We start from the raw sequence: 24,675 nt of genomic DNA, 5'->3' as shown, positions 1-24,675 counted from the left end.
CTAAATCTCAAATTTGCTTTAACCTTTACTGGGCAAATAGTTTATTTACATATGCTACCATGGCATGCTAATTCATACTTTTCACTGTCTCTGCATAGGTTCAATACACGATACACTCTATTAACAGCATGCTCTCGATTACAAAAGTTATTTTTTTTCAAAGCAAACTTTGTATATATAGTAAGGTACTTAAAATGGACACGACACTACAAACGTTGAAATGTGAATATATGCATTTTATTTGTGCTTTTGCTTTCATTGTAAGTCCTTAAAATGTATGCTTTGATTTTGTGAAATTAAGTAAAATAATTTTTCTATATTCTTCTGCTGCCCCTATATTATCTGACACAATCTTCAACAGGCCTTTTTACAAGTGGAAGCAATAATCACATTCTCATTCAGAAATCCAGCCAGGACTCCTTACAAGCTGGGATCTGAAAGAAATCCGTCTTCCTCCCTTATCTTTCTCTTCATTAATCCCAAGGAGATCCTTGCATGGCTCCTTTTACATCCACACTGCTGTAATATAACCACTGAAGGATCCTATCACCTACTCCCCAGTCTCGGGTAACTTATTTTGTGATGCCTGTGTATTTGCTCTTCTCAAGAATGTGATGGTTTTTAACTAGACAGGGTTTAGTTTGTCTTGCATGTCAACCGCTTTTGATCACAGCAAACAATTTCACTCTTTGCAGATACATTGTAGAACTGCCTACAGATCCGTGGTTATGAGTTATTGTGGTGTAGTCGATAAGGATTTAAATGGACTGCTAAGGTTCATAGCCTTTGAATTTTATTACCCACTAAAGTGGAATCCTGTCCGGCAAAGGCTCATCTATGGTTATAGTTATCACCTGACTCTAGTTAGTTGTGTTTTATATGATCCATATAAACATGTGATGACAGACATTTACCTTTATTTTTGCTTGTTCATGATGTGTGTTTCATTATTGTATTGATAATTTTGAATGAATGCCAAAAGGGCAAACATTTTTCTCATGCTTTTCTGCTGTTTTATAGACATCCAGATGGACTTCAGTCTCATCATTAGACCGCTGTTGACTGAATGACATCAAGCTCATTACTGGCTCAACCTCTGTGCCTGTCATATGATACCGCATTTTATTTCCCATATCAGCTCCACATGACACTTGTTCGGCCGTTGTGTGAATGATCTGTTTTCACCCTTGCACAGCGTAGACCGCAATGTAATCATAATTGTGCTTTCATTTCTTTAAGGTATGCTTTTCAAGTGTCATTATTCTGTCCAAACAACCTACTATTTCCAGTATATGTAATTTTAAAGGGCTGTATAGAGAAGTGAAATTACAGGCGTGGCACTTTCATAATGGCTAATAACAGCGTCGCATCTGTTTGTAAGCTTTCGAATTTCCAACTGAAAAAAAACAAACAAAACAAAAAAGACACAAAATTTCAGTCCCTCCTGTGGTCACAGTGTAAGTCAATCATTAGCTTGTGCATCAGAATTAGCACACCGTTGCCTGAGGTTTTAATTCATCTCCGTTGATCTTTTACGTTGAACAGGTATTACCAAATTATGTTTAGGTCACTTGCAGTCATCCTGATTTGTCACTTCCTTGTAATGTGCAAGGTCCCATACAGTACTGGGATTTGCGTGTGCATGCATGGCTACAGATTAACATTTTACTAGGATCACCGTTGCCCCTGACTGAAATATTTTGTAGCGAAGCAAAACATTTAGGGGTACCCCTGAAATCAGCATGCAATTTAATTATTCAATTATTTACCCCAAAATTACTGTATTACTGATACAAGTTACTCGATGACCGCAGATTGGGCTCTGCTTATTTAAAAAGAGGCAGAGTCTACAGAGAAGCTTTGTTATTGATTGGTGCTAAATAGAGAGACTGTTATCTGAATTCATTTCAACCAACAGAAATTGTGTTTGTCAAAGTATATGTTTAATTGTTAACAGTGTTACCCATTAAAGCAAAATGCGACCATTTAGCCGCAGTCTGGAGCCCTGGCTGGCATGTGTGCCTGCATCTTTTAATGCGTTTATAAAACAGAACAGTCAACATTTACCTTATTTTCTTTTGATCCCTTTTCCGACATAAGCCACAGCTTTAAAGGTCACCCGAGTAAGATACCTGATATGATAATCCTCTGTTAATTAAATTATCTTTAAAACTTAGTTTAGCATGGTCTCATTTATGAATTAACGGTTCCCTCAGGCTATTGCTGAATACAAATTTACATTCTTGCAATTTACTATTCTTCCGTGGGATTCTTGTTTGCCTAATCGAAGTACTTTGCAATTCACAATTTAATTTATTTTTGTAGCACCGTTTGTAGAGATATACCACAGTAATATGTAGTAGTTCATGAGCAGCTTTACAAATCCTGCAACCCCCAGTAACTAAGCTAACAGCCACATGAGCAAGGAAACCACCCAAAGATAATGTAGCCCCTTGCTAAAATGACATGCAAATTTAAAGAATATGCAAACAAATGAATGTGTCTTGCTACGTGCTGAGACGTATGGACTTTATCACCAGTTTAAAAAAGAGTTGGTGTGTGGAGTTGATGTGTGTCTTATGAGTATCTACAGTTCAAGGACTATAAGTCTTTTTGATATTGGTTCATCATGCCAAGTTCCCAGAAAGTGCATCAAACCTTATGCAAAAAGAATAAAACTCCATTAGATAATCAGTTGTCCAAGGATTTCGCTCAAACAAGTTACCCGCACTAAACGGTTTAAAAGTTGTTGAAAGGTGAAGCTGCATGTTTCCTTTGAAAATGCAAAAAACCTTATCCGGTCCTCCCTTCTGTGTGAACTCTTTGGGGCTGACTGTGCAGTTATAGACCGTCATATCAAACTTGCCTTGTCATCTATTTATGAGTGCACTCTCTTGAATACTAAACCTGAAGAGCACCGTACACTCTCTCACCCTCTCTCCGCTTTCTAAAAAACTGCATCTGTTAAAATAACTGTTTCGTTCTGATAACGTCCTCACTGCAAAGGCTCCTTGATAATTTCGTAATACTTTTATTCTATGCCGTTTTTAGGGGATGTCTTATTAATTGCATTTATTTCAGGTGCCAACTTTCTACAACATTTTTCTTCCACAAAACACACAAGATGACATTTAGAAGAACATTGATAACCGAACAACACTAGCCCCTTGTTGACTTCCATTGTCCAAATATCTAGTTGACAAAATGTATTTTGTATTCCTCAATTCCTTTTGTATTCAGATTTTTTTCTGAGTGAGCTATCCCTTTTAACATTTTCCAGCATTCTTTGTGTTAACCAAAGAATGTGGTAATTATTTTACTAGTGCTAAAATAATGTTCTTTCCTTGTCCAACATGCGTAGTTACATTTACATTTACGCCTTTGGCAGACGCTTTAAAGCAACTTACATTGCATTATACTATACATTTGTTTTCTAATTGTGTGCAATCCCTGATATGGAACCCATGACATTTGTGTTGCTAGCGTCATGCTCTAGCCACTGAGCTAGAGGAAAGCCAATTCAAAAATACATTGAAAAACACATTTGTTGTTATACTAATGTGCAAGGAAAAACTAAATTGAAATGCGATGTGAGCTTCAATAAACACTTTCTGTTAATTCCGCTACTGCCAGTTTTCTCTAGATCAGTATCACGTAGTTTAACCAGACCTCTCAGGCCCTGAGGTTGAGAAAACAGTCAAATTTGAACAGGATATTCCTTCTCAGTTTGTCTTCCCCAAACGAACGGGGACTGTACCTTTTTGTTGACACGACCAGTTTCAGAACAAATTTTTGCTTGTTTAGTTTGACTTTTCATTCATACTTCTTTCTCTCTCTCTGATATGTCAAGGTACTGTTTTTCTGAGAAAATACCAATGTTCTTCCTCCTCACAACGTCTGCCAAGGCCACCCGTGCTGCTGACTGGGAAATGAGTAATACGTTTCATGGGCCAAGCGCTGTATTTCTCAGAGTTTTGTTTTTGACGGATGGAGGTACTACTGCATGCCAGAGCTTCCCCATGACCTATTATCTCTTAGCATCTCTCCCATGGTGAGGGAATACTAATATCTCCACTTGGTCGTTCAGACCCCAGTGAATGCGTTTTGGTAAGTTACACAACGCGATGAATGGTGGTGCGTCGTCTTCATTGATTTCTTTCAGTTGATTTTAAACACAGCTCCAGCAGGGCGGTAAACAACAAATTGTAAATGAGAATGAAGCGAAGTGCCTGCTGGGAACAGATTGTGCTTGTTGAGAGAAGGGATGAAGATCTTACCGAGCGATAAGCCGCTAAAGAATCTGTGACTGTGTAAGAATGTACAACCGGGCAGAGAAACCGAAAGACTCAAGTTTGTAATCCTAATTCTCTGAGTATCAGGCGTACAATCCCACAGATACTCTCTTCTCACAGTGCTGCTTGTACACGATATTTATGGATTTAGTACAATGCTTGTTTAAATGAATGGATAGATTGGTTGGATCATGGGGAGATGTTAAGAAAATGCTTTAAATGAAGCAATGGATACATGTCTCTGACACTTGACACCGAATGGTTGGTTATTTCAATGTCGGCAACTTGCAAGTCAAATGAGATGCATTGAAATAGTGCAAGTGAAAGTAGAGGATACTTTTGCTTTGGGCTGTTTTTTTAAGAAAGCAAGCTGGACAAAACCAGGCTTGATGGCCAAATAGAGTTGATTAGATTTGTATAGCTAAACAACCCAACATTGGCTATTTTGATCATATTTACCTCACTGTTTTGTCACTGTGCAAAACTACATGTTTGGAGAAAAAGTGACCTAGCCTGTGGGTTGCTTGAATAACAAGTGCCCTAATCAGTCTTGAGGACAGCTCGTGGTGCTTTTGCATTTGTAGGTTGAGCTCAATGGAATGGGACAGAATGTAGGGTCTTGGCACACTATTTTTAATTTGATACAACCTCTTAAAAATGCAACACCAAGGACAGACATGATGTCTGGTGGTTGTTGGAAAATCATCTAGCAGCTCTGCATGCAGACTTTTGCTTTAAAAAAAAATGCATATTTTTTCTGCCTTTGGCCGGTCAACATTAACAATCTTCAATATCTGGTATTGATTCGACTGGCTGATTATACACAAACTCACTGGGCGTTCATGCATAGCAGAGCTGAATTCTAAGGACCAGTGGGACTGTCAATGTTGCTTCTGGGAACAAACGTAGATCTATGACTTGTTGTTTTGAAATCTTAAACTGCTTGCAGAACATTGGTTTCTCATTGTTTAATAAAAAAAACTAAGTGTTACTGCGATTCGAATTGAAGGTTTGTAGAAGAGACGCATGTTGGTACATTTACATTTACGCATTTGGCAGATGCTTTTATTCATAGCGACTTGCATTGCACTATACATTTGCTTATTTTAAGTATGCTTTCAGATTGCAGTATTCTGCCTCTCCTTCTTTCACCCTTTATGGGGTTCAAACTGCAGCCCATTTTGCTGCCATTTCATTCTGCCAAGCTCACACAGTCCATTTCCTGTTTCTCAACTGACCTAAACACAACCCCCCCAATCTCTTCTTGGATGCCATGCAACCCCATTTCCTTGTCATTTCCCTCTAGACAGGAAAAGCCTTTAACCGTTAAAATCCAATGCCTGTGAAACACAATGGCAAAATATAAAACAGCAAAATAGTTAGTTCTTATATCCTTGATTTGTGGTTTATAAATTGTCTTAATGTTATATATTTAGGGGAACACAAAATGATATCTACCTACAGTGCTCTGATGGGTACAGGCGTGTGGGGGGGGCAAACAACATTAAAACTATTTTGATAAACTTAAGAAAAAAATTGTGTTCGTTTTTTGTTTACATAATATATGTCTGTGTACGTTGCACATTTATTTGTATTTACCAATAATTAAATTTGTCTATTTTCTTAAATATATGCATGTATTTCTATGTGTTCATAAATACATAATTAATATGCACAGAAAATAAACTTATTTTAGGTAAACACAAACTTTTCAGGATATGATTAATCGTTTGACAGCCCTATTTCCAAGCACCTTTAACAGGTTAAATGGCACCTTTCCACCATGTCTGACATAAGCCTCTCCGAGTCAGTCCCAGGGCATCCAGACCTAACCCTCACCTCTGCTTGTATTTAAGCCTCTCAAGGTTGTCTGGGGTTCTGTGTACTGTTTGCTCTAACCTGACTCTTTGGGCACCGCCACCGCAGTAATGACATGTGGACCATAACCTTGTTGCCTGTTGACGTCACCGGCGCCCGCTGCTGTGAGAGATGGGAATCACTCAGCCGAAGCACTGCAGACAGATGGCAGGCACATTCACACTTGATAGGATTATGCTAGACATATTAGAATTTGCAGGTATTAAAATCCTCTTGGAAAAAGCAATTAATATAAAGTTGGCTATAAATAGTTTTATGTAGTGCTTTATTTCTCTCATTTGCACATGTGCCATACGCGAAAACAAGTTAACACTGATCCAGTGTGTTGTCGGTCCAAGTTTATTTCACACACATTGTGGATAAAAAATGTTGTAAGACTTTGAAGTGTCCATCAGGCTTCCCTTTATTTGTAAAGGGAGTGATGTAGTTTTGTTTTGCCGCAGTTGAGTTGTTGCTGTTCGACACCGGCAGATTTTAGGCTACAGTGTTGAGCATTTCTTTCTTTTGTTATAAAAAGTTTCAGATCTATAATAAATAATAAACAAAAGAGTAATTTGTCCACAAACTTCACATCCATAGTTGATGTTATGTTGTCACGCTGTTTGTTTGTTGTGTTGCATGCTAACCGAACAAAACGTATTCAACAGACACAGACAGTCGTTCATTTCACCCCGTTCAATTCTGCAAGCTGAAAATATAATGAGCTAAAATAGATTTTTCTTTTGATCTTACAATCCGGCAGCAGTGCCTTGATGCAATTTCATTACAGTTTAGAAAGGTAAGAGAATAAAGGCGTCTTCTCACCCGTAGAGGCCCAGTTGGGCACCTGCAGAATGGCTTTGTCTTCTGCTTATCTGGAGCCTGAACCCTGCGGCGAAAGACTTTGTTACCACTTCTTTATCTTTTCTTTTTCAATCAGTGTGTTTGGTGTTGAGTGGCTATATTTGAAAGCAAAGAGAGTTACATGATTAGGATACACTTAAAGTTAGGCTAGAAGTCGATAAACTGATCTAATTTCACCGGAGCCAGTTGGCTGATATTTGAAGACTGCCACGGCTGCAAATTACTTCATCCAGACTTTAGGAGTGTGCGAGAAGCTTTTCCCCCCTCTTTGGTGCCGTCTAATGCTCTCCGGGGAGAACAGCGGGTCTGTTTATTTTGACCTGCTAACTGGGACCCCTGGGGCGAGCGAGCGCTGTGGTCTTAAAACACTTTGTTTGAGATCTAGAATGAATGAGATGGAGTATTTAACATGCAGATTACTGTGAATATTTCTCCCTTTTCACCACAATCATTGTTTCTGTAGGATCATCATCATCTTGTCATGGTGAAAAATGAGTGCGGTTTATTATCTTTGTTTTCTTCACACAGCGCTCATCATTAGCAAACGCTGCAGTCGTTTATCTTTTTTTCTTCTTCCACTTAAAGAATTGAAGTTGTTTTAAGTAAACAGAAATACAATTTAAGAACTCTACTTTGACTGTGGCCAAATTGAGTCAATAAAAGACTTGAAAGCTTTCCAGTTGTAACTAGTTATGCCTCAGTGATCCTCTCTACGTGATGTCTGCGATGTCAGAGCCATTTACAAAGTTCCCTGTTTGACTGTTTTCTTTAGTACTTGTTTATTTTTTGACGGCAATGTCTCCATACAGTTATAAGTGAAATTGATATCAAAGTGATATCAAATATAATTTTGTTGGTCTTTACAGTAAGGCTGTGTTCAGACTTATTTTTTGAAGCTGCTGGCGTCTCTTTTACATTATAATCCTATGGAGTAAACCGTGTTTTAAAAAACGTCCTTAACTACTTAAATGTCCTATTTAACTAAGGCCTAGTCCTGGTTTTAGATAATCCCTGTCTGGGAAACCACCACTATAAGTTTTTTCAGTGATTACAGTGAACTGTCTTCGATGACGTTGACTTTATGCATTTGGCATACACTTATTCCAATAGGGCTGTCACAATTATTATCGTCTCAAAGCAATCATTTCAGATTTCCGCAATTATTGTAAATCTTTAGAAAACAAGTGTGATCTGCAGCACTTTACATCAAGTGATCTGCACTCACTGCTGCGTTCGAATGACATTTTCTTCATAACTTGACTTATCAGATTTGTATTTTTTGTGTTTGAGTTTTATTAAAGTGATTCCAGATTTCCTGCATCTACACAGCAGACGACATCATCCTTATATCTCAGTTTTTTTCTGTTAAGACAGTCTTTTCTGTTAAGGTCACTCTTTGTAAATAACTAGTAACATTTTCTATAATCACCATAATCACAATTATTTAATAAACAATTAATCTTCAACAAAAGTTCATAATCGTGACCGCCCTATTATCTATAAGTCAAGGTACATTTGTTACCAGTATTTGTGTTTCCTGGAGATTAGACCCACCACCTTTGTGTTGCTACCGCACCACTCTATGGGAACACAACTATAAGACATTCATGGGTGGACGTACATGAATGGGCAGTTTTGGAAACCTGCTTCACCTGTTTGGAAACATTCTTTAAGCTGTTAATGACTTTTAACTTCTGTTAAAAGTTCTGTTTGGTGTTCTACTCCTTGAGTTGTTGCTTTAAGCTGAATTTATCATTACAACTTTACACATCTGTGGGTTTTAGGTACTTAAATAATTTGACTTCTTCAGAAACACAAACCTTGTGGAGAGCTACACTGGCAGCTCTGTTCTCAAGACTTTATTTTTAAACCCAGCTTGATTCAATAAAATATTTACTGACAGAGAATTAAGAGAATTAAACCATATTACATTGTACATTATTATTCATTTATTTTCATGTCGGGACAGGAGAACAGCTGTGTTTCCCTATATCGCTTTGCAATATCTCTTTCAAAACGAGGCCAAAATCACAAATGTAACCTCTTCTTTCTGTCACTCTCTCTTCAGATGATGCAATCTGCTTGGGACAATTACAAGCGCTACGCCTGGGGCTCCAACGAACTGCGTCCTGTCTCTAAGCAGGGTCACTCCAGCAATCTGTTTGGTGAGTATGTGTCTGAAGTGCCTCCCTGACCATGAAACTATGATTCATGCACGCACAGCGGCCGTCGGCTTCACATTTCTTACCAACAGTGAATTGGTAAGCAGTCAGAACTATCAATTAGTACTGTGCAGGTTTTTGGTTGACCTCCATCAAATTGGTTCTGAATCTTGATCCTTGGTGATGGTATTGAGACATTAATGTGGCTTCCTTCCCTCTGAAGGAACATTGTGTGCTGACTTTGCATGTCACCCTCTTGACCCACTTATATTTTGAAACTGAAAAGCGCAGGTTGTGAGTGGGCATACTAATCTGACAATAAAGGATTTATGAAGGACATTTCATCTTTGAGTGGTTAGTAATATGCATAAATAACTCTGAGGAGGCAACATTTGTTTTCAAACTCTTATGTATGCATACTGTGATATACTTTATATATATATATATATATATATATATGCACTTTTAGCTCCTTTTGCAGTTGCCAGGCAATTTTACTTGTTGTATTTATATGAAATTATATTATTATTATTATTATTAAATGGAGTAGCATTTGGTCAATGTTCTCCAGTTGTTGTTCTCTTGAAGGTGAAGAAACATTTCTCATTGCAGAGTAGATTTTAAAAATTTTCAGCATAAATCTCTCTAAAGAATTGGGGATTATTTCAACCCTGCATTGGTTCAAAAACGGACAAACCCAACTGTTGGGTTAAATTAATTTAGAAAATGGTTTATATTCGACCCAACAATGGATTAAAACAACCCAGCATTTTGTGTTGAAACCGTCCAGTTTTGATTCAACCATTGGTTGAAATGACCAATTTCAATCCAGATTCCTGAATGTTAAACTCTTAACATCATGATCAAGACATGGTTTTATGATTTGATCTGATGCTTTGTGGTACTCCTGAGTAGTTAATTCCACATAGTCAGTTGCACTCAGCAGGAGGGCAACGCCAGGGATTTAAAGCGTAGATTTGATTAACCCCCATAATTTAGTTTAGAAAGTGCCAGTAGAATATACAGTCTTCGTTTATTTGGCTTGCTGACAACCAGAATGAAGACCTGTTGATGTATGAAGTTCATCCTCTCTTTTGCACTACAGACAGGGCCGTCAATGCAGGCAACTTCAATGTCCTGTGTGGTACAGCCTCCTCATCGAGCCTACTCATAAAACTTTGGCCTGTAGGTTTTAGCGGTGGCTCTGGCTACAGCCTTACACATTTTAAAATGCCCAGTTTCTGTCAGTGCCAGACAGCTTTCACACACTATTACCTCCAGACCTTTTTTCGGGCCATCCATTTCCTGGCAGTTTTGAGTGCTTGTCAATTTCTCAAATAGTGTATGGCCCCGCGAGGCGTACAGCCACAACAGAGACCACTGAACACATGCAGGGCCAAGGCTTCGTCTTGTCAGGCAGGGTTTAGCATTATAAATTTAGAGGCTTGGGTAATGGCACATTGGTTCTAAATAAAAGATGATCTGGAATTCGCTGGTGAGGTTTTTGTACCTGACCAGGCAGCTGGAAAGTTCTGGATCTTACGGTACATGAGATTTAAGCCAATGATACCAGACGTTTGGAACACACACTTTGACGTAAGACTTTTCCTGGAAGTCAGGATCATCAGGGTGGTCGCAAAACAGCCACTTTACGACCCACAGGGATTCAGCTAGCTGAGAAAAATGAGGCTGTGGTTCTTTTTTATAACAGATGCTCAAGGAAGCACATTACAAACCATATGGAAGTGCTTAGTCAAGACATTATGCTTGCGTAGTGTGTTCCGGACTTACGATTATTGCCACGTGTTCTTTTTTATGTAGTCTGTGCCATGCTAGACAAGGTATTGGTTCAGTTTCTATGAGGTGTGCAGTAGCCTTTCAAATATTTGAGCTCGGTCGCATTAAGTGCATTAGATCTTGTGCGGTATACTGCAGATTTTCTGACAAATTAGGTTTAACCGTCCGTGAAAAAATCATTAAGCCATTTGAATCTGTGGAATAGAAAGCGTTAGAATATTTCACACACAGTCAGCGACTGTTTAAGGAATTTAAGTCCCCACTGTAGTCTAGGAGAGACACAAGGGCATGAGGGATATAGGATAATAGAGAGAAGTATAGAATAGGCTTCTTTGCATTCAAATAAATTGTTTGTCGTTGTATTGATGTCAATTAATAAAGGTTCACCAGTATGTGACATTATGAGAATGTTGCTGAAATGCCGTCAGAGGTAAAAAAATGTATCTCTGTGTAATTGACCAGTAGAGAAACCGAGAAACGCATTGTACAATGTGAACAGTCTTCAGTTCTTTTACATCCACACTTCTCTTCCTCTAATAAAACACATGGGGATGTCCTTCTCTATTCCCGATTTACTCTCCACAATGTCCACCAATGTCTGGTTGTGATGTGGAAGTAATCGTATCCCAAGTGACCTAGAGATCTCTGTGTTCCGTGATCGTGTATGGCCTGAGATGTGCAAATTAAAAAAATCACAATCTTTTGAGTGCAGAAGAACACAGATACGTGGTAGAAGAACACGTCTTTCTGGTTTTAAGCCCTTGTGTGCTCATTTAGCCCAGTGACTGTTGAACCATGATGTTCTGTCAGTATTTAACAAGAGTGTGGGAATTCGGTTTAATAGCAATGAAAAGTTTTTTACATTTTAGATCAATTTTCCCTTTTTAGGGTTTGGGCTGGGGTAAGGTGTTGGTTAGCCAACTCCTAAAATATGTGTGACTTTCTTTGATATCAGGTTATAAGTATATAAATCTATATACACACGTGGTCTGTGTATTGAAAGTCATGCTGATAGACACAAAGAAATGGGAACATTGGTGTCCACGAACACAAATCAATAGATTCATAATTTCGTGCCTATGCCATGAACTGCCGTGAGACTGGGTAGGGATATTACTTGCACCTTTGGTGATTCCTTTTATTACGCTTACTTTTTTGTGTTGGTGATGGTTCTTTTAAGATTCAACAACCATGTTCAATATCGCAGAAATCTATATTTTTATATGTTTATAAAAATTGATACGGTTCCGTTTGCAAGGCATAAAAACATCACTAACCAGACTGTGCTAGTGTCAGCTCCATGAGTTGTCTGGAAAAACTCTTCAGGCTGGCCCAGGGCCTGTACTTGTTGACCCCTGACTCATGAATTCAAGTCAATGATTGCAGTGTTTGTGTGTTTTCATTCTGCTGGCTGGCAAACACAAATCGTATCTTCTTCTGAACTAAATGGCTTGAGGTGTTTAGGGTGAAGCAGACGGCTGTGTATCACCCGAGTTTGCACATTCAGCCTTCTCAGTCTTTATTTTTCAACCAGTTGGGCAGAACTGTAGCCTGGTTTTGATAGACATTGGTTTATGGTAGGGGTTTTGTTTGTGTTGTGTCAAGTAAGTGTCCGGTGTCACAGAAGACTGTTGAATCTCCTGATGCTTGGGCATGTGGTAACAAAAAGCTTCTGACTGAGCAGTCTTGTGCCTTAGCAGTCTTATGCCTTCGCTGTAATCACCAGTTTAATCTTATTTATGATAAAATATGTTATATTTTAGAAACACAGAATAGAGATTATGTCAGTCCACAGAGTTTACAGATAAAAATAATGCGCACATGTTGTTATTGAATTAAATTTACCTGCACGTCCCCAAACAAACATTTTAGCATTCTAACACCTTGCAGGTATTGCCAATGTCACTTTCTTGCCAAGGTTCACCATGATAATGGTTCTCATTTAGACCCAAAATAAGCAGCCATGTGTCACACATGCCTTGCAGATAATCTCCATAAGTGACGTTAGTGTTTGTTTGTTTGTTTGTTGTTTACCTCCAAAATGCCATCTTGAACAATTAAGTTGTTGGTCTCATGGAGTGTATTGATTAATCCATAACATTCACCAGGATGGAAGACTGTTGAATAGTTGATTGTACGTTCAGCACTGGATTGGTATCGTGTTCGACCCACAACCTCCTCAATGTTGGATGAGATTGAATCTTTGTTGAAAGACTAAGCAGATGTTTTTCTTTACTTTGAAATAGACTCCCATCACCCCTCTCCTGAGATCAGTGCTCTCATGGGATCAACAAAGATTTTTGGGTGGCTTTATCTCGAGTCATTGAGTTTGTAATTTACCAGTGTAATTGCAATTGATAAGACTTGTATAGTGCCCAAGAGTCTCCTCTAATGCTGTGCACTGGTCTTTGTAGCCTGTACTGTGTGTATAGCTTACTCAAGGTCTAGGTATTAGAGATTGGGGAAAATAGATTTGAAATTTTACCTCACAATCTTTATGGTGGGACGGGGTTCCACTTGAACATTTTTTGGGGGAAAATGAGATGGAAACCTTCTTCATGTTTGCATCCTTAAAGGGGGCAACCGTTTTTAATGCGTTCTGACTTATTTACAATGTTAAACATGTTGGCTTCTCATGCTTAACATGGTCAATTTGTTAAAAAACAAGTAGGACATATGATGTAGTATTGTTTGTGCTTGATACACTCCCTCAGCACTCAAAAAGTTTTTTATTACGTCTGGATCCCTGTTTCGTAACAGGGAAGCTATTCTTTTTGTTTTTTTGAAGCAATTCTCCCAGAAAAGCATGGCAAGGCGAAAGAAGGGCCCGCCCACGTGCCAACCGACGAGCGAGACCCGCTTACCATCAGGATTGGCTGCGCTGCTTCAAGATTGGTTGCGCTGTGGACCTGCAGCGTGTTACTCATGCGACACTGAAGTTTAGGTGTGTCCGTTTGTTCACGGCATTTCAGTGATGGATGCTATATAAACGGTGGATAAAACACTGGATTTGCAGATCATTTGAAACCGATAGATAAATCGGTCCCAGCGGAAAAAATGCTGGACATGAACAGCATGCTGTTTAAATTATGCAAATACGCATCGATTGCCAACCAGATTATAGTGAATCAATAGTTATGATGTAGGGAAGGCTATTGTATGCTTGTGATTTAGTTCCTCCTCCTGCACACCCCCAATACGTAGTATTTGTCTGGAAATAATCGTACAGCCGTATCTATCTTGAATAAATGTGATCAAACCAAATTCTCTTCGAAGATACAAAGTATGCAATAATCTGCTCAAGATTTATATGAGCTTGTTAAAACACTGCAGTGTAGTCTACAAATATCTCTTTGCAATTTAGGTTTTGTTGTTTTTGCCTTAAGAACAAATAATGTCTAAGTTGGTTGTATCATAGAGTGTTTTGTAGCTCTCCAGCCCAATCAGGTATTTGTTGTGAATGCATTTCTTTTTAAAGACTGCATAATAGAATTAGGTCAACATTTTCATATGTTTGCAGCCACACCCTCGTCCAAAACAAAGATTATTTTACCAGAATATATGAGGGTGTAACTTCTTGTCTCTCTGGTCCAACATTGCATCATCTTTTGTTAGTGTTTTGTAGTTCTTTTCCCATGAGATCTGGTTTTCAATCATAGTTATACTAAGATGTTTGAACTCTAGCGAGTGCTGTCTGCCAATAACACATAACAAATACAGTACTTATACTCTCGGCTGCACTTGAGTAGGCTCATTTACAAAACCCAGAGTGCTATGATCTGCTATGAGGAATGTTTAAGGAACTTACACGTTGACCATCAATACCCGGTTCTATGCCTTCAGACTGTTTAACTTGAGTTTTTGAAGCCTGTGTCTATTCTATAGTATTTTAATATAGTATTCCTTTGAAATGTGTGGCCTACAGTAACTTCTGATTTTAATTCGGGGGGAAGAGTTGTAAGGTAGAATATTGGTTTTAGACCGAAGCAGAGTTGAAAAGGCCACGTCAAACCCAAACCATAAAACTGGAGCTTTAATGATGGGGCGATTCAGATGTCTCTTTTGCTTGAGGAACACTGTGCTGTAGGAACCCGAGAGGAAGGGCACTTAACAGTTTTCTGATGGTGTCTGATGTTTTTTCTTTGGTTAGCGCATCCTGTTTCCTGTTTCTCATGAAACGTTATTGTCGTTCTCTTTCGCTTCTGGATTGGAGGAAATAAGATGGCATGTCATGGCTGCTGCTCCTACATGTTTAAATCCAATCTGAAATTATTTTCTCGGATTCCTGATTGTAAGATCCACATTTTTCCAAACTAGCCACTACTTTAGAAATATCACAGAGGACATATTTTCAAACTACTATTATGATAGTATTTAAGAGGGTCTGAATCTTAAAAAAGTCCAGTAAATTATTAGTGCTTTTCACAATTTAGTAATGCGAAACAGCTTTACATAATCTACAATTTTGTAATAAACAAAAAGCACACATGACCTATTGCAAAGCAAAATAAAGGTGTTTGAGTGCTCTGCAGGCAGTATTTGATTTAAGATGCTGCGTACAAACATTGCACACAATAATTTTGTCATGTTGTGTCTTGCACATCAGCAAACAGAGCCAGGACTGTTCGATGAGCAACACAGCTGGTTGGCAGCTTTGCATTTCTTCAAGAGAGTTGCTTGCATTGCCAGACTTCTATAATTAAAGCATAAAAAGCAGTCGTCAACCTGCTGTGTTATTAATCAGTACAAATGTAAAATCTACTAGTTTGTTGTTAAAAAGTGTGCTGGTTACCATATGCTCATTGTTTCCTTGTCTTTTTCAAGTTCTGATTCATATACGAACCTTAATTTGCTGCATTCTTTTTTTCTTTCTTTTCATGCCGTCGCATAATGTTTACCTGTAGCTTTGAGTTAAATATACAGCCAGAATCATAGGGCCCTATGAAATTCTGTTTTTTCTTTTCTAGACTCCTTGTTTTCCTTTTTTTCTGTACAATAGTACGTAGTATATTTGCCCACATAAAAGAAATTCTATAAACTATTGTATTCACTTTTAAACTATATTAAAAAACCTACAGTGGATACTTTGAACCATACTGGACATTTTCTTCTACCTTTTTTTTCAGGTCTACTTAAATGTAGAACTATTTTTAATAAAGTACTATTTTTTAACAAGTAAGACTTTTATAATTTGACTAGCACATTAGCTTTCATTTACGAAGTAAATAATTGCAAATAATATACTAACAGGTCATATCATAAAAAAGAATCTAAGGGGTGAATGTGGGTGTTGCAACTTATTCAAGTTAGCCATACTTTTACTGCTGCGGTTTTAGCCCCAAAACAGTTTTTTGCTTTTCCTCTCTTTTTGCGAAGAATCTGTTCCCAAGAGTGATGCTGCTTTTAGTTCACAGCCTTTCTGTGCTCTTCACAAGTTTCTCGGGCCAGAGACCAAAGCTGCTGAAACTTAGCAGGAGATGTGTCTTCTGCTGGCTAATATCTTGACTGGCCCTGCCAACGTTTTCACTATGAATTCAGCTGTTTTAGCAACGTATTTAGCAACATATTTTTAACACAAAGACATTAACCGGTTTGCAAAGTATAAGTGATTCGACGAGTTCTTGTTATCAAACTTAAACCGGTGCAATTCAACAAAAAGCTCACCACGTAACACAAATCGAATTAACAAGGCAATAAACACATCATTTAATTCAAGATATAGGGATGTAGGGCTGGGCGATCTTCACAAAAAAGCGTATCACGATCTTCATAACAAAGAATCTCGATCCAAGATCTGAATTGAAATGAAGGGCTGTACACACTGGTGCTACAGAGGTTTAAGGTTTTGTAGCGCAGGCCAAACAGTTGTACAGGTAGCACGAGCATAAAGCCATGAATGCACAGATCATCACATAAATAGACTGGTTAACAACAAAGGACATTAATGTTATATACAAATGGATCAATAAGGGCCATATCATTTTTTATTTACCCATTTCTTATTAGTCTGTGTTGTCTGTATTTTACTATACAATAGTAATATATTTGTCCACATAAAAATGCAGTAGTAGCCTATACTAAAGTATTTAGTAAGCCTATGGTAAACTGCAGTAAAATCTCTATAATATTGTGTGTTTGAACCTTACTATAGCAAATATTAAAGTTGAATTACTACAGTTGATCAATTTACAACAAGAATATCACAATTTGCTCTATCAAATACTATAGAACACTACAGTATTTATTCATTTGAGCGTTTAGGTTAACGCGTTTTATTTTGACGGGTCGTCGTGAAGACGCTCCCACAATAGACACTTGAGCTTCAGTGTGTGTAGTTCAGTGGCGATAGTTTTCTCAAACAGTGAAAACAGTTAAATGCACCCGAAATAAACTCTCAGGGCAATGATGTCGAACACACCTCATGTTTTTGACGATCCTCGCGATTCCATTGAAAAGTGGATTGAGGACGCCTTCAAGATCGATCTCGATTTAAGATCGTCAGATCGCCCTCCCCTATAGTGATGTTTAAATTTGCCTGTTATCAGAACGCACATATTATTAGGTTATTTATTATTTGAACTGTCTACGACAGAGCCAAAGAGATATTGAGCATTTTAGCTCCTTTCACAGCGTGTTGCGTTTCATGCTAATGATGAGTCATCTAAAATGGTCTATAATCTCCTCATCTTAACCCAGACTTCCCTTCACTTGCAAGGTTTGTATTTGCAGCCATGCTTTGTGTGCTCTCTGCAGAGTTTTCCTGGGCATTCGTGACCATATCTCTGAGTCTCTGAAGTCTTTATCATAAAGCCATCGCTGCATTAGGCTACAGCTGGGTTCTAATCCTAAAGGTAAACCCACAGGATGTCTTCTAAAAGGATTTGTTGTCATATTTATCCACAGGAAGCCTCAAAGGTGCCACCATTGTGGATGCACTGGACACGCTCTACATCATGGAGATGTATGACGAATTTGAGGCTGCTACAGAGTGGGTGGAGAGTAACCTGGATTTCAACATGGTAAGACCCATCTCAAGATGCTTCTTTTTGACGAAGCCATCGTTTGTTAGAATTTCTGATTGGTTTTCATTCTTATGGCTTCTACTTTGCTATAAATAACTTTAATAATCAAATGAATTCAATCAGCACAATGACTTTTTGATGAGGGTTTTATACTTGTGAATTTATTAATGTGAATTGGGCTCCAGTCTGGACGGAACCGGTCAGGATTAGCTCTTCTGGGAGAGTCGGCCCTTTTAGCGCCACGGCTTGTTATTCAGCCAATAGGGCTCTGACTTATGAGTCTAGTAATGCGTAAGCAGACTCTCCACATCTGCCAGGCGTCATATAAAATATCAGCTTTTTTCCTTTTTGCTTGCATCATTTCTTGGTACTAAATTACATTTCCACACTCTCTGACACTAGTCTTTTTATTCATGAATTTATGACTTACAGTTCAGTTCAGTCCAGACATGTTTTTGTTTTTTAACATTATGATATATCACCCACTTATATCATGACGACAAAGAATCAAATTTTTTTTATTTAATAAGATAAAAGTACTTTATGTTCCAACCAAAATGCAGCTTTCAGAACTTTATAGTGAGTCAACCCCTGTTGAAAGCAACTTTTGATATTTTGTCAGGCATGACAGATAAAAACATAAACACGGTGATGCCTTTTAGATATTCAGAAACTACAAGTGAATCATAATGAGGTTATTAAAAGCAGGTCAGGTGCTATTTCCTAAACATTAAAACATCTGTTTTGGCACAAAACTTAATATTTTTCCTTGAGATAAATTATAAGATTAATTAATAAAACATTTGAGATTGATCCTGTTTGCGTATTGGTGTCGTTTATGTAATAATCTCATGAACTATTTCTCTGTGAAATTAGAACAAAGAAATGTACATTCCAATATATTGAGAAATGCCACAAATGTACTACCCGGACTCGACTATTATTTGAAAGATAGACCCGAACACGGCCGAAAGACAGCACAAATTCCACAGCAAATTTCTGTTAAGTCAGTAAACAAGTTAAAAATTGTTGTGATACCTACTAATGTTACTCAATGCAATTCATTGCTAATGTGGTATCCATGTTATTCCTTTCTTGCCGATTGAACGAGCTGCATTACTTTGCGATTTATCTATATGCTCTGAGCCGAGTCTGAACAACAATTTAAGATATAACAAGACACTTATATCTCTTATTTCTATATCAAGACTCATTTATATCAATAAAAACATGGAATGGGATAAGTTGTAATGCCAGCCTTACAAATAAATGAGCCAATCGTCAATTGTTGAAGTCACATTGTCACTGCTTAAGCTCCGGTTGCCATAGCTGTGCTGAGTCTGACGGTGACGGCTGCTGCTGACTGAGCTCGCTCGTGGTTTTTTTCACCTGATTTTACCAGTTGAAAATAAGTTACAAAACACAAACCGTGCTGAATTTTAATCGACTCGGGTTATATGAAAATATTAAATAGACCCGGGACCCGAAGTAGTAGAATTTTGGACCCTCTGTGAAGACCTCTAGTTAGAGCATGGCGCTGGCCAAGGTCATGGGTTGGAACCAATGCAATGCAAGTTGCTTTGGATAAAAGCGTCTGTCAAATGCATACACGTAGAATTCTTATCGCTGGTGTCTGTGTATCTGACCATCAGTTTTATTAAGTACTTCAAAGAGAACTGCAGGAACGTCTCTCTTCAGTAGCCAATGTTTCATTAGAAACCATCCTAAGAGTTGTAGATCGCTCCAAAAATGGCTCAACAAAGCTGATGAACAAATAAAGGCATGAAACGTGCATGATGCAGTACATTTATTTTTCTATTTGATGTAATATTAATTCTCTGTATTAAAGTAATTTCATTACACATTCTATGTGGCTTTTCCGTTAGGAATCGGAAATCCTCGTACATCATAGTGCTTCGATTTAAGGAAAAAAAGTAGAAAACATAGAGCCCAATGCTTTAATGAGGAGTGTTAAACAACTTTTAATTGAAAGGCTTTTCTTTCTTCCCTCAAGCAATTGCAACAATAAAAGAGCCCACGAAAAGCCCATGTGAATCAGTTATTAATATTCAGCTCGTCTCTGGAATACTAAACAACTCATGTCTGATGTACAAAATCCTCTTCAGCAGAGAAACATTTGCCATTGTTGCCAAGTTTAGTTGTGCGTTCTTCATTTGACCTCTGCTGTCATCCGGTTATCTGTCATCAGCTAAAATGTCCGCGGTTATCAACGGATCAGGCTTACATTATCGTGTATGCTTTCGTCCAAAACACAGATTCAAATCAGGCCAAAGGTTTTCTTGAAGCTTTCCAATTTGTTTGGTTATTTTAAGAGCTATGATTAATGTTTGCACAAACTTGAGGTTTGGCAAGCCCATATTTTAGTGTCTCCGTCCAACGTTTTGATTTATCAGGTCATTCAATTTTTAGAAGGAGCTTCCTGAATCCTTATTAGCACCATCAGTTGTTTTACAAGTTTTGATCAGATTGCATTACAGTGAAATCATACCCCGGGCCAGAAGTAAGAGAGTAGCTCGCTTTATCAACAGCACCGATCTCTTTTCTTTTACACTGCGGGTTTGTTTTATTCCTGTAAGAAGCCAGCATCATTGAAGGTCAGATTCGCTGAATGCTTTAAAAAACAGCTATACTTCAGTGACCACAAATCCCAACTGGACACAACCCGAGTGAGATAACCTTTCAGAGCCCTAACAGATAGAGACATTAAACCGCTTGTGGATCGAAGAACCTCATCAAAAGCTTATAAATAGAAACTCTCATCTCTTTTTATATAAAAAAGCTTACCAGACAGACACATGCCATTAGACACAGAAGCCAAGAGGCTTGTTGCCCAATAGCTACTTTAATAATGGTGCAGGCTCTTCATCTGCACAATGTGTCCTGTTGCATTCATTTATTTTCTCTTTGCGTATTGCAGGTTTGTTAAATATACTGTAAGGAGCTAAAAAAAATAGCCACATCTTATTCTTCAAGTGTTATTTTTCCTCCTCCGTATCTGATTCAGTTTAAATCATATAATTGCAAGTCTGTCAATTCCCCAATTGACTCTTAAATTCCTATAGACTTTTTACATATTCATGTGTACAGGGGAAAGATTTAATGTGACTCATAAGTGAACTTCCTAAGCGTCCCTTGAGTTTTTGCCAGGTTATTCAGGGGATTTTTTACCCATTTTTTGTTTTCACACGTACTATTTACATCAGTTGACACCATTTTCCTTCCGTCTGTACTACCGAGGAACATTGTTTACCGAATCATTTCACTTCCTTTTTTATTCAGCTTTCCTTTTCCCCCTGAAATTTGACATGTACAAGGAAGCCTTTGTCTTTGACTTTTGGTACCAGTTTCAGACAGGTCCCTCAAAGACGTACAAAAAGGTCACAGCATCATTTCGGAAACACCTGGTGCTCAGTTGCAAACGTTTAAGCATTTGAGAACAGGCTATACATAACGGCTCTAACCACCCCGAGACAGCGGCCATTTATCTTTCCCAAAGTGCCTGATCTGGTCCCAAACCGGATATTTACAAATGCGATGCAAAAATATTTCTCTGCTGTGCCGTCCATGCACCTTTAGGAAATTGTTTCGAAGGTAAATGATAACACTCATCTACGCAAAGTGATAAGTGGGTTGTTATGGATGGTTGCCTGGAGACGGAGCAGAGATGTAAATATCTTACCTCATAAACCATTAGGCAAGACCGCAGATGTCTTGCTGTGGTCAGACTGTTTAATGGAATATGACAAAGGCTAAATGAGACTATCGGTTTTTAATTCACAGTAAGCACACTGCCAGGTTGCTAAATGTGAGTCCTTCCAAACACCTATACAATTTTCAAAGTTATGTATTCCATGTTGCTTTAATACTAAAATATTATTAAATGCCTCATTTTTCTCTTTGTTATAAAATAACTCTTTAAACTGCAATCATGGTTTTCCAAATGCACAAAAAATATCTCCACTTGCACTTAACTCCAATGTGAGCTTGTTTTTCCCCTCATTCCCAGAAGTCTTATCAGCTTTTCAGTTTTATTGTTTTTCTTTGTTTGTGTTGGTTGTTTTTTGAAGTACGGTCACTTTATAATTTTTTTACAGTTTGCAGTTCAAGGTAAGCCAGCTGCAGTGTTTTATGAGCTTAAATATTCACTTCCTCTTTTGTTTTCCTGTTTCTTTTTATTCCCTCAGAATGCTGAAATCTCGGTCTTTGAAGTGAACATCCGTTTCGTCGGAGGGCTGCTGTCCGCTTATTATCTCTCAGGCAAAGAGGTACGTAAACCTTGAGTGCAGATACAGATATTCTTCAATGCTCCGCCACAATCAATGTGTGTGCTTTTAGCCAAAGCTTTTGATATGCAAGCTACCTTCAGGCAGCCTGTCAATTATGGCCGGCGTGCATTTGTACTCAGGTCCTACACACTTAAACACTGTTTTTCTGAATCTATGTGTGCATCTGTTGGAAATATGTGACATTTAAAGTTGGCAGGGCATAACACACCTCTCGAGAGGCTTGAAAGCCGCTGGTTGGTCTTCTCCCGGTGGTCCGGCTGTTTGCCCGGACATTGAGCCAAGTCAAACAAACACACACACTCCATCTTCCCACTTAGAGTTCATTCCAAGGCCCCACGTATCCAAAAAGCTCTGTGTGCACTCTGATAAATTGAAAGCCTTTTGAAACCAAAATATGCCGGATACTGGACTGTGACATAAAGCGCATACGCGAAGGCAATTCCAAGCGTTCATTGAATCAGGCTAATGCAGAACTTCGCTCATATTTCCAATCTGCCCTCTTGTAAATTAGATTTTCCCTACAGCATCTGGCTGAATGCGAAGGATCTTATTCAAATAGAAAGAGTGGCATTTTTGGACGATACTCTCGGCTTTATCACTGCAGCCGACAGCAAATGTACTCTTAGTGATAATACAAGCTCTCATTTGTGCGGTGCAGAAGAGAGATTTGTCCAGGGGAGGGGGGACAGGAGCATTGTGAGAGCTTCATCAGGCATGTACTCGTGTGGTATTACCATAGTGGCTCTGTTGATGTGAGGCAGACCCTTCAGCAGAACATCTGTCTTTCCTCTCCACAGTGACCCTCCCTTTTGCTACCACTGAATAGATGTAGTAGCGCTGCAGAATTCTGCTCTGTGTCAGGAAAGTTTCCCAAGGGACGGAGACTTTTTGTGTGCAGCTTTTACTACTAGGATTTTACTAGTAGAAATGACTAATATGTTCTTTATGCTTAATGTTTAGTGGTGATTTGTTCCCTTCCCTTTAAGGTTACCCCAAAATAAGATTTCCGTCATCATTTATTCACCATCATGTCATTGAAAATCTGTGTAGACCACTTTGCAAGATGTCCACTTCCGGTTTCAGTATTTTTTATTAGTATTTTTGATCTTACATATATAATTTAAACCGTAAAGACATTAAACAGTTCAGTTATAACTATTCTGTTGGTTGTATTATGTTCAAACACTTGTGTAGTGTTGAAGAACTGAAACGGGATGTTTTTCTGGACCAGCGTTGAATCGGAGTTGTTTACATCATCCGAAGAGGTCTATGACTGTTCTGTGGAACACCCCAAAAAAAATTCTCTCTGCTTTTGCGATTTGTAATTTCTTCTGGAATATATTTTTTGTGTTCTGCAGAATTCCGTACAGGTCTGGAATGACGAGTAGATACTGAAAGAATTTTCATTTATAACTGTCCCTTTAAGGCCTACTTTCCTTGATATCACATTATTTTTCAAATACATTTCTTTCCTCAATTTTTCTTGTGAAAATACTTTTGTGTATTATGTTCTATTATATATAAATATTTGTCCTTGACATTTTCATCAGTGCAACATGTTTCTTTATTAAAGCTTTAACTTTTGCCTTTATATTTTTTGAAACATAAAACTATTTGTCATTTTACCTTTACTTACTTTACTTTGTCTTTTAAGCTTTAATATTCCAGTGCAGTCTTACTAAAGTGAAAGTTTATCCAAAAATGTTTAATTCGGCCATCATTTACTAAGCCTGATGTCATTTCATACCTGTATAAATTACGATGTTCTGATGAAGGTATTTGGAAGAATGTTAGCCATTTTCAGTATTGAATGAATATCATCATTGACTGCCATGGTATGTTAAATTAAATGATAGTCAAAGGTGCCCCAGAACTGTTTGCTTTCCTAAATTCTTCAAGATATCTCACTTTGTGTTCAACAGAACAAAAATGATACAACATTTTTTCATACTATGGCAGTGGATGATGTAACCGAACTGACAATTGCTAACATTCTTACCAATACAATTATTTGTGTTTAACACAATGAAATTTGACTTTCATGTTAACCTGCACAGAGCATCAGAGGAAGCACATGTGACAGATGACATAAAATGTTTGCTTCTTTGTTGACAGCAAACAGTTGAATGCTAGACGTTGCTTCAGTTAACAGTTCTGTGTTCTACGCTCCCTCGATGTAAATAGCTTAACCGTGATATAAATCTTTAAGCGCTACATTATTGTTCTCTCAGCAAGACGCACAAGCCCGTTTCATCACCGTGTATTGACTTGGAAGGCATAGCATACCTAATCGCTGAATACAAAGTGGCAGCACAGAGTCCAGGTTTCAAGCACAGGACTGATGAAAGTCCTTCAGTGTAGTAATCTCGAACAA

General features: G+C 38.1%; 1 protein-coding gene across 1 annotated transcript in view; it reads left to right on the top strand.

Annotated features, from left to right (window-relative positions):
• The window catches only part of man1a1 (mannosidase, alpha, class 1A, member 1), a 71,037-nt gene that overhangs the window by 7,465 nt on the left and 38,897 nt on the right, over positions 1–24,675 (top strand). Inside the window, exons 2-4 of the mRNA XM_079474449.1 lie at positions 9,082–9,178; positions 17,876–17,991; positions 22,200–22,280. Of these exons, the coding sequence (XP_079330575.1) occupies positions 9,082–9,178; positions 17,876–17,991; positions 22,200–22,280 (294 nt within the window). The remainder of the gene's footprint in view (positions 1–9,081; positions 9,179–17,875; positions 17,992–22,199; positions 22,281–24,675) is intronic.

Source organism: Barbatula barbatula (assembly GCF_947034865.1).
Source record: "Barbatula barbatula genome assembly, chromosome: 15".
Lineage (NCBI taxonomy): Eukaryota > Metazoa > Chordata > Actinopteri > Cypriniformes > Nemacheilidae > Barbatula > Barbatula barbatula.
This window is presented reverse-complemented; position numbering and strand designations above follow the sequence as displayed.